The sequence below is a fragment of the Pseudoliparis swirei genome, chromosome 12 (genome assembly GCF_029220125.1).
Source record: "Pseudoliparis swirei isolate HS2019 ecotype Mariana Trench chromosome 12, NWPU_hadal_v1, whole genome shotgun sequence".
In the NCBI taxonomy this organism is placed as follows: Eukaryota; Metazoa; Chordata; class Actinopteri; order Perciformes; family Liparidae; genus Pseudoliparis; species Pseudoliparis swirei.
In genome coordinates, this window is record NC_079399.1 from 17,174,057 (window position 1) to 17,191,953 (window position 17,897).

General features: G+C 41.9%; 1 protein-coding gene across 1 annotated transcript in view; it reads right to left on the reverse strand.

The window, feature by feature from the left end:
- The window catches only part of igf2r (insulin-like growth factor 2 receptor), a 54,381-nt gene that overhangs the window by 34,614 nt on the left and 1,870 nt on the right, over positions 1-17,897 (reverse strand). Inside the window, exons 2-6 of the mRNA XM_056427720.1 lie at positions 17,076-17,215; positions 8,059-8,177; positions 6,337-6,435; positions 5,608-5,740; positions 5,049-5,160 (exon numbers count right to left, since the gene is read on the reverse strand). Coding sequence (XP_056283695.1) covers positions 5,049-5,160; positions 5,608-5,740; positions 6,337-6,435; positions 8,059-8,177; positions 17,076-17,215 — 603 coding nt within the window. The remainder of the gene's footprint in view (positions 1-5,048; positions 5,161-5,607; positions 5,741-6,336; positions 6,436-8,058; positions 8,178-17,075; positions 17,216-17,897) is intronic.

Below are 17,897 nucleotides of genomic sequence, written 5' to 3' on the forward strand. Positions count from 1 at the left end.
AGACGCTTTTATCCAAAGCGACTCACAATAAGTGAATTCAACCATGAGTACAAACTAAGGACAACAAGAATCAAGAAAGTAACATTTCTTCAAGAAAGCCAAACTACAAAAATACCATAAGTACTACCATAAGTACAACCATGAGTAATACCATAAGTAATACTATAAGTAAGTGCTATTCAAGTGCCACTGAAGTTAATACTACTTCATAATAATATTAATATAACTCTTTGTGAATGACCGGTTTATTTGTATGATTCATCTTGTTTTGTACAGACCAAAATCACAACTAACAAAGTCAACTGGTCTGGGGCAGTGGTTCTCCACTGGTCATATATATACATATATATGTACACATACATATTTATATATATATATACTCAGGCACGTGCACAGACATTTTGGGGGGCAGGTGCTCAAACCAAAAAAAAGGGCACCCAATGCCAAAAAAAAATTCTAACAGAATTGAAGCATTAGCATCAATACACTGATGACGCTGTCCTCGACCTGCGTCTCCTCTGGCAGCATCAGACAGCTAGCTTACATTTTCTTTATGAATAAAGATGAATTATTATATAGCAACAACAGTACAAGCATTCTGATTGGCTAATGGGCGTCATGCCAGCCACGTATTGCCCTCCTCGCCGGTCTGATACGGATCCGTATTGCCCTCTTACGTCATTTTCAAAATGAGCGATATTGATAGACAACAGCCAAGAGCAGTGGTCCTCAAACTAAGGCCCGCGAGCCTCCACATTTGGCCACGCAAATCCTAGACTAGCCCGTTAAATAGAACGGAATAAGAACTCTCTCTCTCTCTCTCTTTTCTCTCTTCTCCCTCTCTCTTGAATTCTCTCTCTCCCTCTCTCTATTCTCTAAACATAACTAACGTCAGTAAACAGCTGGACGAGGCTTTGAAATCACGGAGTTTTTGTTTGTTTATTTTTTTAGGAACCGTCGGACCAGTTGTGACGTCATGTTTTCAGCAGCGCTAATGTTGTGGTTGATTTATCACAAAACAACATCAGGGGACAAACACCGTCATGACCTGTGTGTCTGATGCTGCGGGTCAGAGGAGAAGGAGGTGCAGCCGTTCGGTGGCGCGAGGAGACCTGCCTGGAGGAGGAAGTGGAGGAGGAGGAGGAAGGAGGGGCGCGGCGGGGGGGGGGCTCGTGAGCGCCGCGGTGCGGGTCTCGGCGAAATTCTCACATGAACTCAAATAAATGCCCCATCGGATATTAAAACACATTTGGGGGGACTTGATGACAGAAAGAGTAACTTTTATTCTTAAATACGGATGAATAAAAAAAAATTTGTCCAGCAAAAAGGGCACTTTACTCACCCAGGGCAAAGGGGCTGGTGCTTGAGCACCACTAGGGCTCTATCTGTGCACGTGCCTGTATATACTTTATATATAAAGACTATAAATACATATATAAATACACATTATATCTAAATATCTATAATATAGATATTTAGATTCTTATTAAATAAGAATATAATAGATGTATATACATTATTACTAATAAAATAGTTACAACACCTTGAGAGATGGTGAACCAGGTAAGATGTCTGCTACACAGTGGCGGTGCGTCCATAGAGGGCGCTAGGGCGCAGCCCCTCTTAAAATTTTGAGAAGAAAAAAAATAGAAAGAAGAAAAAAAATACATCCTGTCAAAAAACATTATATGCCAAATCATTTAAATAGTAAATATACCGCGTTGATGCGCTAAATATGTGTGGGAGACCGTCAGCCTGTCAAGAACCACTTAAGTTAATGTGAAAAAATATAATATATCGCCACTCATCCTCACGGAGAGAAGCCCCGCCCCATTTTCGGGACACCGGCCAAACGTGTGTGTACGGCAGCGAGCAAACATTTCACAGTCGTTTCGGCAAGGACGACTTCTCATTGGCGGATGAAACGTGAATCTTGGGGCACAAAAATGTGCGCTCTGGCTTTCACGTGACTGGACTATTCGGCAGATCAGAGACCGGTATCGTTCCCTCAGCCCAGAGAGCTCCACGGAGCTACGGGAGCAGGTTGCTAACCGGAGCCGTTAGCTGGAGGCTCAGTGAGTAATGCTGTTTAGTTTCTCCTGTCTGTTGTTCCAAAGTCCTGAGACTGAAACTCTCTGGACTACAACGGGGTGAGGGATCTAAAGAGCTTCAGACAAGTGTAAAGCACGAATCTTGCCGCAGTTATCTAGTTAACAGCATGAAGCTAACTAGCTAACAGCATGAAGCTAACCCTGTTTACAGTCAGCAGAAGGAGACCGAACTGGCATCGAAAACACAACAAAGAAGTTCTGAAAAACAGACACATTCCCTCAAGAATGATGGAAACAGGCTGGTTACAGACATGATTGACTTTAACCAGAGAGTTATTGAGAAGTTTGCCAACTTTAAAGAGAGGAGGCTACTTGTCTTTACAGTAGTGGGTCTACTCTGTCACCCAATGTAACATGTGATCTCTTTCTGACTCTATTCTGCTCTGAACCTCTTTCATGTGAGGGTGAAACTCTTTTATTTTGCAAACCTCTGAAACCCAACCCAATGTTTCTTAAAGCTGCTCTGAACCTCATGCCCAAAGTTACAGTGTGTTGATAGTTGTTATTGGACCGTGTTGAGCACGCTGTGTTCTTGAAATAAAGCTTTGTTTTTTACAATATTCTACTCAAAACCTCTTTTCTTCTCATTGTTGAGTGCTATTTAAACCGCGTCGCCCAACTGCGTCCCCCAAAAAAAAAAATTTCACCAGCCGCCACACTTTTAAATATTCAGTAATATTTATTTTTTATGGGCCCAGGTGTGAATAGGAGCGAGGCCCATTCAGAGAAATCTCTACGTCCCACTTGAGCGACAATCACACGGGTTAAAAAGTCCCACGTTACACTATTTTACAAATCAAGTAACTTCCTGACATGGACAGACATGTCATGTGACTGTTTCCATGGTGACGGACAAGGCCATGGAGATCGAAGGCACTGACAAGAAGTGACTTCCACCAGGAAACCTGTTATATGCATGCACATGTTGTGTATGCATATATGTACTGATGTCAGGGTTTTTCTAGGGTCAAAATGGGTCTTCGATGCTCCCAACCTAATTTTTTCACGGTCTATGTTTCCATATCACCGTAATTAGCAGACATCCATGTATTTTTTTCTTCTTTTTTTCACATAAATAATGGAGGCAATGCTTGAGGAAATCATTTTGCTTCCACTTTAGATTAAAATAGATAGGCTAATAGATTGACAATTAGTGATGCACCGATCAGGTTTTTTGGTGCCGATCACTGAAATCAGTATCTGACGATCCGATAATACCGATCACGGTGTTGATTGAAGCATTCTATTTATTGTGTAGCATTATTGCCTAGGACTATGAGGAAATACATATATAAAGCACCTCAAACATTAAAGAAATTACCGATTTCTTTAAACATTTAGGACTTTTACTTTGCAAAATTTCCTAATTGATACATTAAAATTGATTGATTGCCAGTGATGGGGATTTCAGATATGTATGGAACACATCTGCATCATTCATTTCCTGGAACTCTATATACAGGACTTTTTTTAACATACAAAAGTCTGACTTATTTTTATAAACTCTTCCTTGGTACAGTAAAAATGTTTTAATGTTTGCATAATTTAAGCTAAATCTCAGAAACGATCTCTAAAGATACAAAATCAGTTCATTGTTTCCTTGTATATGTTATTTAGTGTATGATTTGTCGAAATCTTATTTTGAAAAACGGATGTTGTTTCATGTGAATCCTTCCGCTAACTTTATCAAAATCCTCGCGCGCTCCCGATCGAATGTGTTTACCGTGAGCATCAGTCTATAGGGGCAGACATGTGAGTCGGCTGAGTTGACCCAGTGATTCAACTCGGGGGACGCCGCTCGGTGGTGAGGATCCCCTCGTGGACCTCTCACTCTGCGGCCCTCGCCGGGCGCATCGTCTCCGTTGCGGTGCGCGGCGATTAAAACGTCTGATAGTCCTCGCAGATTTTATGTCATCTGATCAGCCAGTTTGATCGGCCGTTTTGAGAACGCCGATCAAAACCGATAATGGGAATATCGGCCGATATGGATCGGCGCCGATCAGATCGGTGCATCCCTATTGACAATAGTCCAGGTGTATTCGTGCACGTCGGGTTGTTGAGTGAGTGATCAGCAGCTGGCCGCTCTGTCCATTCACCTCACAGCTGCGTATTGATCAGACAAGAAGGCACGCTTATCAACTTGATTACTATTGATCAAAACAGAACGAGGGTTCGGCTGTAGCCTCCTTGAAACATACTATTGAGAACATATTCGCTGACATGCACGTGATGAACAGTTTTTTTTTTTTTCCATCACGGACTTTTTTTGCCTTAGGCGCTCGGGATTTGTCATAGGCGTTCGGGAAAACGGCTTAGGCGCGCGCCCAAATTTTATCTATGCAGGAAAAACCCTGGTATGAATTGTGCCGACATGATGTCTACGCCTCAGAGATCCAAACTCAATGTGAGCCAGGCCACCGGGGCATGTGGATTCGGGCTGATCAGATCCCAAACCTACAGGATCGGTTCTGGGAGCGCTTTGAACAGATAAGTGATCCCAGGGCCTGTGATTTAGACGCCAACTCTATCACACGTTTAAAAAAAAAATATCTAAACTCATAGAAAAAGAAAAGAAGACGTGTCCAGACAATGACCGTGACGGAGAGTTAGTGTTGCACCCTAAACATGAACTCTTCAAGAAAACGTTGTTCTTCATTTTCAGCAACATTTATAATACAAATTCCCGGTTAAAGCAAGCATGCACTGTTTTCCTCAGCCGGCTTCCCGGACCTGCTTAACACACGCCCCTCTCTTAAAGAGACAGCGCTCTCTTCCAACGGAACAACGAGCACTTTCCTCCCTTCACAGTTAGCATGTGCACAAAACATGAACTACCTGAAACACAAATAATAAGGAATGGACACCGTTGAACAACATCAGTAAGAGGTATGAAATAACATTTAAGGGGTGCTACATTAGCACCCATCGAGAAGATACCTGTCGTTGGATAACAGCTCCAGCTGTGTGGTCGGAGAGCCCATGTTGTAGGAGCCGTGCGCTGTGACCAGACAGGCGGCCGAGCCCTCTGGACACGATTTGTCTGGTCGGTCTGAGACAGGAAGCAGAAGGATATGAGACAATGGTGCAGAAAAGGGAAGTTTGGAAGTAATAGGAGCACTCAATTGCTACGAGTAGTGTTGCTCAATTACTGGCCCATAGGCCCGATATTACTTTTATCACAGCATAACTTAAGATCTTAATGGCTTTCTTTGCTTAACAATCTCAACATTTTATCAGTGTTGATCATCCGGTAGCTTTACTGCAAATGGTTTAATAAAAATGCCAAAAAAAGAGCTCTTTCATAAATGAATGGTCAAGCTTGAAATGTAAAACAAGCACCGTTACACATAAATATGTCTTTATAAATGAAAAAATAAGTGCCACATTTATTTATTTTTAAAGTCTTATTTTCCTCAATCTTAACACAGAGAGTGATGTGTAAAAAGGCATTTGTCTGTGGGCCTCCCCCCCCCTCCCCCCTCCCCCAGGTACTGACTGAGACTGCGGCAGATGTTGATGTAGAAGTCGACGCTGTCGTCGCCGTCGTCCACCAGGTAGCCATCGTTCACTTTGATCAGAGGGCCGAGGTCGTGCTTCTTACCGTCGGCGTCGAACGCGTAGCAGGGCACCTGCACACAGAGGAGGCCGCAGGGTTCATGGTGGAAGTCATGTCAAATATCAAAAGACGCTCTCGTACAATAGATATGAAATGCCATATCAGATCTTTGAGCGGATGTTAAAATGACATCATGGTTCTGTACTGCAGGTCTGTAGCATCCAACAGTATAATAATAACAATAATAAGTGTAAGTGATTAATGTGCCCGCATGAAATAGAAATCCCCTCTTAAGCTGTGATAAATCTGTCCATGTAATAACTTAGAGTAATAATAATTTTAGAGGGCTTCATTTTTTAAACAAGCTTTCAAATTACAAATTATTCCATCAGATTCATGATTTTGGATTCTTATAAATAATAACAGTCATTTGTGTGTGTGTGTGTGTGTGTGTGGGGGGGGGGGGGGGTTGTTGCTCTTTCGCAACAGTTAATTGTCTCTTAAAAAGCGAGTTCAATTCATTTCACACATTCTTTCAACCGTTGAAGACCTCGTTGTGGCGACATGTGACACGTCCTCTGGGGGGGGGGGCAGCTCTTCATTTCCATTCAAACCCCTCATGTTTCCTCCCTCTCGTACACGTCAGGACATGTGATTCCACCGACGTACCTCTTTGTGCGGCTTGAATTTGTCTTTGCTGCAGGCGGTGAAGGTCCTCCACTCGAAGTAATGCACACACTGGGACACGGCCACGAACTCCGGGGTCCCCTGCAGCACACGAGCACACCACGACATGAGGAGGACGGAGAGTTTCATGGCGGCTCACACAATATAGTGTGAACAGCAGCAGCATTACAACACGCCGGGGAACAAAGAGAAAGGTTGAGTGGACAAATGCGTCAGTGTGCCATACAAGACTTGTTTTGTGAATGAAAAAAGAAGAAAAGGAATGATTGTGGAGGATTTCTTTGAAATGTTACTTCAGCAAGAAAACGTTGATGTGTTTTTCTCCTCATCCACATTTTACCAGCAGCCCCTGTTCTTGAGACTCAAACCAGCAACTTGTCCCGTTACGGCTTATTGTCTTTGACTCCTGGTTGGTCACTCTGCACGTTTGTGACACTAGTTTAGTGACGTCTTGTTTTGTGTGTTTGGATTACAAAATTCTTATTCATGACACAACTGGGAATTTGAAGCTCCCCGATTCAATTGTTTACTTACAAAACTAAAAGGTTATATATTTAAAAGGGTACTTATTACAGTTTTACATAGCAGTGTAAGTGAAGGAGACTGCAAGCAAGTAAACATGAATGTAAAAAAATATTTAGGATATTTGGCTTTACAAATGATTTATGAGGGCAGGACATTATTCATGCGTTTGAGACCTCAAGAAAACACATATGTCTTTCTGTTATAAAAAAATATATAAAAAGGGCCATGCTAAAATAAAGCCAAACACATAATATTAATATCTTATGAGAGACAAGGAGTCACCTTGTCACACTGTCCAAGTCGATTAAGGAATTATATAAATCACGTCCGTCAGTGTCAAAAAGATAACGAAAGCAATGAACTGCTGGGGCGGACTATTATCACAGAGAACTCCTTCTTTTCGACTGTCACTGTCTCACGTGATTTGGCCTCACAGGTTCTCTTCCTTTTGTGACAAGCTGCTTCTGGCATCCGTCAATAAATGTCATTGTAGCTTTCTTAGATTAGTCTAAGAGAAAGAAAAGTGAATGCTCAAAAACACCCGGAGGGGTTTTATTCTTCGCTGCAGTCAGCTGGGCGTCTGACATTTTTTATAATGTGCTTGATACAAAAAACTGACACAAAACAGAAAAGCACATCAACATGTCCTCATTATTGCACAACAATGTCGGTGCATGATGATGGTGGAACTTTATACTCAAGTTTATTATCTTGACCCTTCGTAGCATGATCAAAGCGTCACTGATGACAATAAACTGCATCAACAGTCAAACTCAAAAGAGCTGAAACTTCCATTGATGAAACCTGATGACACATGATGACATGCAGGCCAGGACATCCTTATTTCTGATCGGGTCATAGAGTCCATCATAGTGCTGCATCCCAAAATGTGAGATAATAATAATTTAATTTAATTATTAGTATTTGTTGTTCTTGTTTTCCTGCCAGATCGTAACCATTTGGTTTCCCTGTATGTGGTTTATTCGGTGTATCCAATGACATTAATACAAATAATTACCACTTGAGGGCTACTCGAAGGAGGTAACGAGCGAGGGGCGAGCGCTTCTCTTTCACTTTCCCCGGGCAGATTTACCGTACAGGTAACACAACTCCGGGAAAAGCACAAATCAATCCCGATAAAAGAAGCTGAACACCTCCTGGTGTGAGTGCGAGGCTCACCATGGTTTTCCCGCACTGGAAGCTGATGCTGGTCTGGATGTTGTTGCCGCTCCCCGGACATTTTTCTGTGCCGTTGTAATCCAGCACCGTGCCAGACAGCGTCTGCATCGACAGCTCACCTGCACATTCAAAGACAAGACGAGCCGTCAGTCAACTACGGATCATTAGGCCTTGAGTTTCGACAATGGATGTCAGAAAACCAAACATGTCACAAATTAACTGTTTATTACCTTCGCATTGAAAATGCAGAAGGTAATGTTTTGATCGCCGTGCATTTATTTATTCATTTATTTGTATGCGTGTTACTCGCATAACTAAAAAAGTATTAAACCGAATCGCATGAAATTTGGTGGGATGATTGGTTATTATCCGGGGACCATTTAATTAGATTTTGGGATCAATTGGGTCAGAGGTCAAGGTCATGAAAAGGTCCAAATCTTCTTGTAGCACGGTCAATTTGTATCCAATTGGCATGCAACTAATGCCAAAATGTTCATAATTCAATGCCCAATCTTGTGATATGCGAAGGTATGCGCTCTACCGAGTGCCCATTCTAGTTAAATGTTTTCTTTGCAATTAGTGCAATACAAAAAGGGTGGAAAGACTGACTTATGTAATAAGACGGCGAGGTGACGGACAAAATACATGAATGTGTGTGTAGCTTCATTTCATCCCCACACCTCTTGTCTTTTAGTTGTGTGCTTTAACTCTCGCAGATGACCACACACAGATTGTGTAGCACTACACAGAGACTTCCTGCACCAAACTGTTCTTGCTTTTGCTATAAAAATTGTATAATAACATTTATCTAATGATATTTTAAGAATAATAAAAATAAAAAAAGGCACAAACGCATCATGTTTCCCTGTATGTTACTGAAGCAGACAGTCTGGCTTCACCCACCAACCTCTACTGACCCGCGCACGACGTGAACCTCCCTGGACAGATATCCCGACTCGGCTGCCGGTACAGACTCATAATTTATCGTCGGGACAGAACCAGACAGCAGTGGGAAAAGTGCTGCATGCAAAGAACGTGCGGGGCGGCTAAATAAACTCACAGCCGTTCGGCCCGATGAAACTACTGGGACGTCTGTAAATGTGTTAGCACACGTAAAGCTCACGTGCGTCTCCGCTGCGCCGCCGATTGGCAGAAACGCCAATGAGCTCCGTTTTCTTACTTCCTGCAGGTCACTTATCGCCAGAACAGAAACCAATTTGGATTCTGAGAGGCACGACAACAGATTTGCTATTGTAAGGAGCTATGCAAGTGTATCGGCCCGTGTCTAATCGATGACCTCATTCTAGTCCTCGTGTGCATCTCAGTGTCTCCGTTGAGTTTTAAACGTTTCAAAGAAATACGAAAGCTCTCGTGAGTTTTAGAACTTGCACGAGTCAGTCCGAGGGAAACTTTCAGGAGCTTTTGAAGTGCTTGTGTGCTTGTGTGTGCCCACTGATATGGCTGGACTGCCATCACAAAGGGTGAAGGAATACTTTGCTCTGTAATACTGACGTAGTTATCATCAGGCATACTTAGGCAGAATTATGATAAGGAGCAGAGACCGCATGGTTTTACTGGAGTGTCTTTGCAATTTAGAGATAACGTTGAAACAATGACTTGATTAGTTCACAAATGTAATCTGCACATTTTAACCCTTGTGTTGCCTTAGGGTCATTTTGACCCGAATCAATATTACACCCTCCCCCCGCCTTTGGGTCATTTTGACCCGATTCAATGTTTCACCCTCCTGTTACCTTTATATTTACTAACATATTTTACCCTTTGGGTTCAATTTGACGCCAGCAATTAAAACCTCCAAAAAATTATTAGAATTAATATTGTTTTCCAAGTTTAAGTGTGAGGCACTTTATGTTTGTTTGTTGACTACCGAAAGAACACCGACATTAAACATTGAATGGGGTCAAATTAATCCTAAGGCGGGGGGAGGGTGTAATATTGATTCGGGTCAAAATGACCCTAAGGCAACACAAGGGTTAAGTAGAACAAAAGATTAATCCCATCAGTCAAGTAACATGGAGAGGTGATTAACCGTGACAATGTGAGACCTTCCGCTGTCTCATGTGAGAGTTGATTGATTCGCTCTTTTGAACTGTTGCTATGACGACACAAGAAACTTGAAGACATCACATTGGACTTTGTGGTGGACTATTTACTGAAACAAACTTTTCACAAGGACTTTTCAACCCAATATATGTGAGGGCAGAGTGTGTTCCTCCAAAGACTTTGACTGGGGAAGCAGAAAAACCCTTCAATGTCAAAGTGTGAGAATCAACCATGTGTGGTTTCTGAGTCAAGTCAGCAGGAATAAAGTCATAAGCAAACATATGTATATGTGTGAGAGAGAGAGAGAGAGAGAGAAAGAAAAGCATGACATTGGTGTCTCTTTGTGTTTGAGAGGATTCATGCTCGGTGATGTTCTCCTGAGTCATGTGATAAATCAGCTGGCATGACGAAACACACTGTTCCTTGTTTGTCATCGTCTCACTTTTCCCGTGTGATATTTCTACAACTAAAGTCTGGTGAGGACGTCTGCATACAATAAGCTGGGCAATAAATAAAATACACCCCGAAACAACGTCATGTGTCGGCAGTCTCGGAAGACAAAGAGTCGCTGAGAGCTATTGGACAACGATTTGTCAGCGGGGGAAGGTCACGACCTCAGAGCGCAGGACAAGTCGTTGTCGCGGGTCTCTGAAATAACTCCGCCTGGCAGCCTGTCGTCTCTGGAAAAGGTCACGGGCAAAACTCAGAGACGGTGACGCAACTGAAGTTGATTAACGGCCCAAAATAATCACAGCAATCCCGAGTCAAGTCGTCTTTAGTTCGGAGTTTGATCTGAACTGGAGCTCGTGCGACACGAGCAGATGGTCGAGAGCGATTATTCAGCATGAACTGTGAGATTGTGCCACCACTTCTGCAACAAAAGCACCGATTCTGATTATCGGGACAGTTGCAGATTTAAAACCCACGTGAAATGGACGTTAATTGGGGAAAAGACAGATTATTTTACGACTAGATAGGAGCTCACTGTCATGACAATATCTTCTCTGAAACCAATTTAGATGAAACGTCGGAGTCTGAAGTTTCTCCACGCCAGCGGACAGACTCAGTGGCTTGCCTTCTCACCTTTACTCCTTATAAACACAACGAGCTACGTGAAATCCTGCTCTGCCCAATGAGTTATGGAAGTTTAAGTGATGTAGGTCATAAACTGTGTGGTAACAATTACAGTTTCTGCAATAAAAGCACTGATCGTGACCACTGGGAAAGCACAGGTTCAGATTTAAAACCACATGCAAAGGACAGTTGGGCAGCCGAGAGAAGTAGGGACGGACAGTGGAGAAAAGAAGAAAGATACGTTTTGTATTTCTGCATCTCCTAATTCACTCGTTAAATAGTTTGTTTCCTAAAAAAAGAGACCCCTCAGAGGGCATCACACGTGTCGGCTGATGAATGAGTTATTGCACTACTGTTTCACAGCTACTGTCTATAGCCATTCCGCCGTGTATATACTTTCTTAAGTCACTTTCTTAAACTTCTTAGACCGTTGCACTGTTTCGCACTGTTTGTTTTGTACTGCACTGTTTTGTTTTGTTTTTGTATTGTGTTGTAATGTATATTTTGTGTAAGCACACAGAGTCACTTTACCAAGTCAAATTCCTTGTTTGTGCAAACTTACTTGGCCAATAAAACCTGATTCTGAGAATGGAAGCAGCTCATTGGTCCCCTGGGCAAACCAAACCTTTAATTTGTGGTTTTAAAACACTGTGGGGCGCTTCCCTCAAGGGGCTCATTGCTCGGGGAGTTGAGGTCATGTGACCCAGGTGTGGGAATCTGTGGCGCTGACCCAAAGTGGAATGAATCCGTTTGGTGAGGAAACGATAAACAAACCAGAGGGATTTCAAGCTATCGAGGGGAGCAAGCCAGTTCCATTGTGACAACCGAGATAGAGAGAAGAAGAAGAGACATCTGAGGAGAACAAATACAGACATCATAAAGACAGATCAGTTGAAACATGAAGTCGGGTTTGAGTTCTTTTTGACTCGGCACTGCAGCTCTAAAAGAGACAGGAAAACATGAAGTTTGTGAACTTCATAATGTCCTCTGAAAACATTTTGGTTATTAAGTTCTTTAACAGCAACTAACAGTTATTTGCATTATCGATTAGTAATTAGTCACCCCACACAAGTTGATGTCATCATATGTCTGTTTTCCACTATTCAAATGAATAGCACATTTAATGTAAAAAAAACTAAAGAAGCAGTGATTTCTCATATTTAAGACGTTGGATTCAAATACTTTGCATTGTTATTCGGGATGGGCATCGAGAACCGGTTCTGTTTTAGAACCGGTTCCCAGTGAACCGATTGTTTGGGATCGTCAGCCAAATTCTTTAACGGTTCTGCTAACGGTCCTCTGTGGCGTTGCGCATGCGCAAACTTTTTTAGTTTCTTCAGACTGCAGCAAACATGGCAACGAGGCAGAAGCGTTCTAAAGTTTGGCTCTATTTCACACGACAAAATGACAACTACGCCACTTGTAACGTGTGTAAAAAGTCTATTTCGTCGAAGGGAGGAAATACAACTAATATGAAGAAGCATTTGAACACAGCATGGAATTAAATGACAGGAATGTCATGTGTTCGATGCAGCAGCTCAGCTAACGCCGGCGCTTCATCTCTTTCGGTCCAAGGTAAACTCCTCCAAAGTGATCACAACCACTCACTGTGTGATGCAATTTGCCTTTATTGTGTGGAGTCGATCACGTTATCTTCTGTCCCTTCGTTTGAAGCACACATTTGAGCTCCGGCATTGGTCCCATTATCGATCACTTCACGTTTGGATTGAAAGTCCAGTTTTGAGAAATGTTTGATCGTAACGGTGTTAATGATCGGAGGGCGTGTGTTATCAGCAGACGTTCGCGTTATCGTGTTAACCCATTATTAAACTGAGCATATCGATTTTTAATCCATTATTAAACTTAGCATATAGCTACGCTAGCTTAGCTCCAGAATCTTCCATTGTCAGCCCCCTACATTGAGGCGAGGTAGTGTTTGCCTCCCCTCTTAACGTGGCTTTATGTCAGCTCAGCAAATTCAGCGATTTTGTTAGTGCCATTTGTTTCATTGTGTAAACCAGCTTTCACTATATAAATAATCTCCATTGCCATCCAATTTAGCTGATGACGTTCAGAGTCAGACCGGTTCAGAGGCTGGTCGTCTGTCTGGGTCACAGGCTACAGCACGCCTTGTACACCTCCTCATATCTTTGTGTTCAGGCATCCTCCAGCCCATCTGAGAGAGTGTTCTCCACGGCTGGAGACACAATAAGTCCTGAGAGATCGCGTATCCTCCCGGAGAAAGCAGACATGCTTATTTTTCTGCACAAGAATTGTTGATGATCCATACAATTGATGGTTGCACACTTGGTATTTGCCACTGCTAGTTTCATTTTTGGCAGCTCAGTTCATATACCCTTTTAAAAAAGGAAGGAGCACTGTAATTTCTAGGAACATGTTTAAATTAAACAGAATACATTTTATTTAAGTTATGTAAGTTTTATTTTAAGTTCAAGAGGAATATGTATAAATGTTTTTGGTTATTTAAAAAAATGTAAATGTGTATGTCTACATACTGTATATGGTGTGTGCAGCATTCTAGAAAATTATATAAAAGAAAATTAATGTAAATAAACCCGTTTGTGCTCTTTTTTTCACCCCTTGCCCAATAAGAATCGATAAGGAATCGAATCGATAAGCAGGAATCGATAAGGCATCGGAATCGTATCAATTCTCATCCCTAATTGTTATTAAATAAAAGCGTAATCAATTAATTAACTCATGAACTAATTGATTCCGCTCGACTAATTTCCCCAATATTATAACATTAGAATTGGGTTACAGGGAGGCACGCCAGCCACGGCCTTAAATTAGGTTTCATCCATTCACACCAGTGTGATTAGATGGAGGGCCGTTTGGTTACTGGAGGTCAGGTCTGAACGGGGTGATGGAGCTCATGCCCCCAGTGGCACACAATGTCAACGCAAACACCACCATTTAACCACCACCTAACGGGTAGAAGCAGGCCCGGGGTGGGTAATCGGGAGAATCGGGAGAGTTCCCGGTGGGCCGCTTCACTTCTGGGCCGGTCGAGAATTTTATTTGTTGACATTTGTCAGGTTAGTTCATCTTCTCTTAAAGTGGGCTACACATGTTCCGCATTCTGACACCGCAGCCTCTGCATGGGTTACCGTGCGAGGAAGTTCACCCCTCCCAAATAATAGAGTTGGTTCGGTCCTTAGCTGTCTTTTCCAAAAAGTTCTCTCAGCTACGGATAGCTGGGCCGGCCCGACCGCAACGATACGCGTCAGGGAGGAAGAGGGCAGGAGGGGCTGAAAAAGCCAGGTTGAAAAAAAGAAAGGCATTGGAGGAGGATGCTGCCAAATGTGCCAAGCTTACAGATTTATTTTCAAGAGGATAAACACAAGTGGCAACTGGTAAAGAGAGACAAAGGCCTAATGATTAGCAACATAACTATTCGGCTAACGTTGTAGCCTTGATTAATATCATTGTAGCGTTGTCAACCTATTCCCAAGCAAAATATTAAATTGAATTAAAATATTAGCCTTTTTATATCACCCAAAATATGGCGATCCATAGACTTTGCAAATATTATGCAAATATTGATATATACTATTGATATTGAAGTATGCAGTAATATGACTTAATTTTCTTTGTAGCTTCGGAGCAGCAGATAAGAGTCTCCTGCTGAAAATGAGGAGGCCATGACGACAGGGACAGGTAGAGAGGATAACAGAGGAAACTATATGATTTAAAGTTATATATTCTAAGAAAGAGCAGTATATGACAGTACTTGGTGAACCAATATGCATTGTTTGCTCAGAAGTGGGTGTAGTAAAGGAGTAAATCACCACTATATAATACTCATGCAGAAAAATGATGACCATGACCATGACGGCCCCCATGAGGTCTCACTCCAACAAATCTGGCCTACTGCCTAATCTGAGTCTGACACCCCTGCTACGCCCTTCTGCCTTTTTTAATGTTGTGCATATTTTTTGTTAACTTCTCATCTTAAGTGGATTATTATTGTTGTATTTAACCGTTACATTATTTGTTGGACCATGGTATTAATAAAAGAACTACAGGATAGTAAGAGCTGAACTGTTGCTTCATTTATCCAATTTCCACTACCATGAAAAAAGTGGGCTGGTCTTGAGCCTGAAATTCCCGGGCTGAAAAGTGGCCCCACTCCGGCCCTGGGTAGAAGTACTGCAACTAAAATTACAGGCCAATTAAAATAATAATCATTAGAAGATTTGGCCCAGATCCTTAATTACAAATTTAACTGATTTTATATGTACAATTATTAATATAATACTAATTAGTTCAACCATGCTACCAAGTTACGGATGGTGTAAAAATGTGTTCAGGTAAATACAATTTAAAATCTCAGCATCCGAGACGGGGTAGCTTGGGCCAGACGAGCAGTGATGCTGAATTGTTGTCATCAGTGCAGATATTAGCTCTGCTAATGTACTGATAAAGCTCTGGAAGAGATAAATCATCACTTTTCGCATTTAGAAAACCCCTCAGTGCTCATGTCAGCATTACGAATTTAATGATTGAATGCTTTATGACGCCAACAGTCACGAAGTAAAGAAACTTTGTGGCGCTTCCTATCCGAGAAGTACATCAGACACGTGCCTACAACTAACCTTACAATAACTCAGGTTACACCATGCGTCACACAGAACCTGCCAAAAGGAGAATAAAGATGAATCTGCAAATATGTTGGTAATAGAATAAACTAAAATGTTCATGGTTCTAGGTTCTCAGATGTGAGTATCGAATGTTTTTCTTTGTTACGTATAGTTGTGAACTCAATATGTTCGGCCTTTGGACTGTTGGTCAGACATCAGCTTGGCCTACGCAAAAATAACAACACGCATTGTTTCATTACTTTTGGACATTTTATAGAAACAACAAACTATCGATTTACTTTCTTCTAAGCAATCAGGAAAAACTATTAAAGTTTTAACACTAGAACACTTTACAGTGAGTTAACACTCCTGATTACAGACCTCATGCTAGCAACATTAGCACGCCGGATGTGTACAATGACAATAAAGGTGTTTTAGTTAAATGTTTCCTCTTTCTATTAAGCCAGATAATTCAAATCAAATATCCTACTTCACAGAGAAACAGACTAGATGGCATGAACGTGGCCAAAATGTGCAAACTGTGACCAAAACACCACCACAACTATATATATATAAACACAACAGCCCGTGAGATGTAGATGTGTTCCTGCAGTGTCACATGGGACACATCACAGTCAAACACAAGTTCACGTGCACCTTTATTACTCATAAACATTTGAACAGAGCAGTATAAAGTGGCTTTGAGGCATATCGGTGTGTCTAAAGGAGCGTAAAGGCAAAGGTCCAACATGCTCACCACAGAGCCCACCTCATGCAGCAGGTATTTTATTCCCTTCCACGGCTTGACTGAAAACAAAGCGTGGCACGCTCTTCCTGGAGACCCTCAATCTGCGGTCTCTGCTCAACGTAGTCGGCCTTTTGTGTCGCGGTGTGCTTTCTAGAGTTTGTAATTCTGCGTTGTTCTTCAGGTATCTGTTGTTATTGCCGCATGGAGAATCATGCATAAGCTTGCGGGTGTTGGTAAGTGACCGGGCCACAAAATTCACTGTCATCACAGGCAGCTCAAAGGCTCAGGCTCCAATATGTCGAAGCTGACAACGTGTGCACCTTCACCCTCGAAATTAAAATATTGCCTGCCACAATACGCAGAAAAAGAGAAGAAATATCTATGTTTAGCTTTCTTTTAATGTTTATCTATTATCCATTGATCCAGGACACTGCCATGACTCCACCACACCGACAGCAAAAGACGTCTCCTGCAACTGTGCAACCCTCCCCGCGTCCCAGTGTACGCCGCCAGCGGGTTTTACTCACCGACCGACTGGTCTGCTTTGGTGGTGAGGTTCCGGGCGCAGACAGCGGTGCCGGGGCCACAGCTGGTCGATGGCGACGACTCACAGAGCTTTAGCGTGTAGCTCACGTTATTGTCCTGGTCAATAGCCTCCCATTTATAACTGAAACACGGGGAATACAAGAAATGAAGTGAAGGAGAATGAAGGAAAAACATATTGGCAATGCACACACTTATACCAGGCACACGTTAGGTCTCAGCCCTGCAGCATCGGATCAAGCCGGTCTAAAGACTGAGTATTGCATCATTATCTTTTTGATTTTAGTCTTAACATGTTTATAAATAATAATATAACTATAGATTATATTTTTTAAGAAAAAATGACATTATCATCTCGTTCCGGGTTCTGTGGATTTGCTGTTTTTCTTTGTCTGGTGTATATTATTATACACGGAATATATTAAGGATTCAGAAAGCTGATCGAAGTAAAAACAAACAAGCAATCTGAAGACGTCACCTTGGGTTTAAGGACATTTTGAAGTTCTCCATTACTTCCAATAATACTGACATTTTGGAAAGAAAACTATTCATTGCTGAATCGGTAACACAAATAATTGTAAGCTGGAGCCGTTGTGTGTATCCGTCTTTTGAGTATTTGTTGTTGTTTATTATTTCCTCCAGTTTTTTGCTCTTAAACGAATTCACAAAATGTTTTCCCATGAACAATTTCTCTTGTTTGTTTTGAGTGTCGAGTTTAAAAAAAGGAAAACAAAATATAAAATAAATAAGCAGCTCAAGTGCCTCCGAGTGAATAATCTATAGGTATTAGTATTAAATAGAGATAA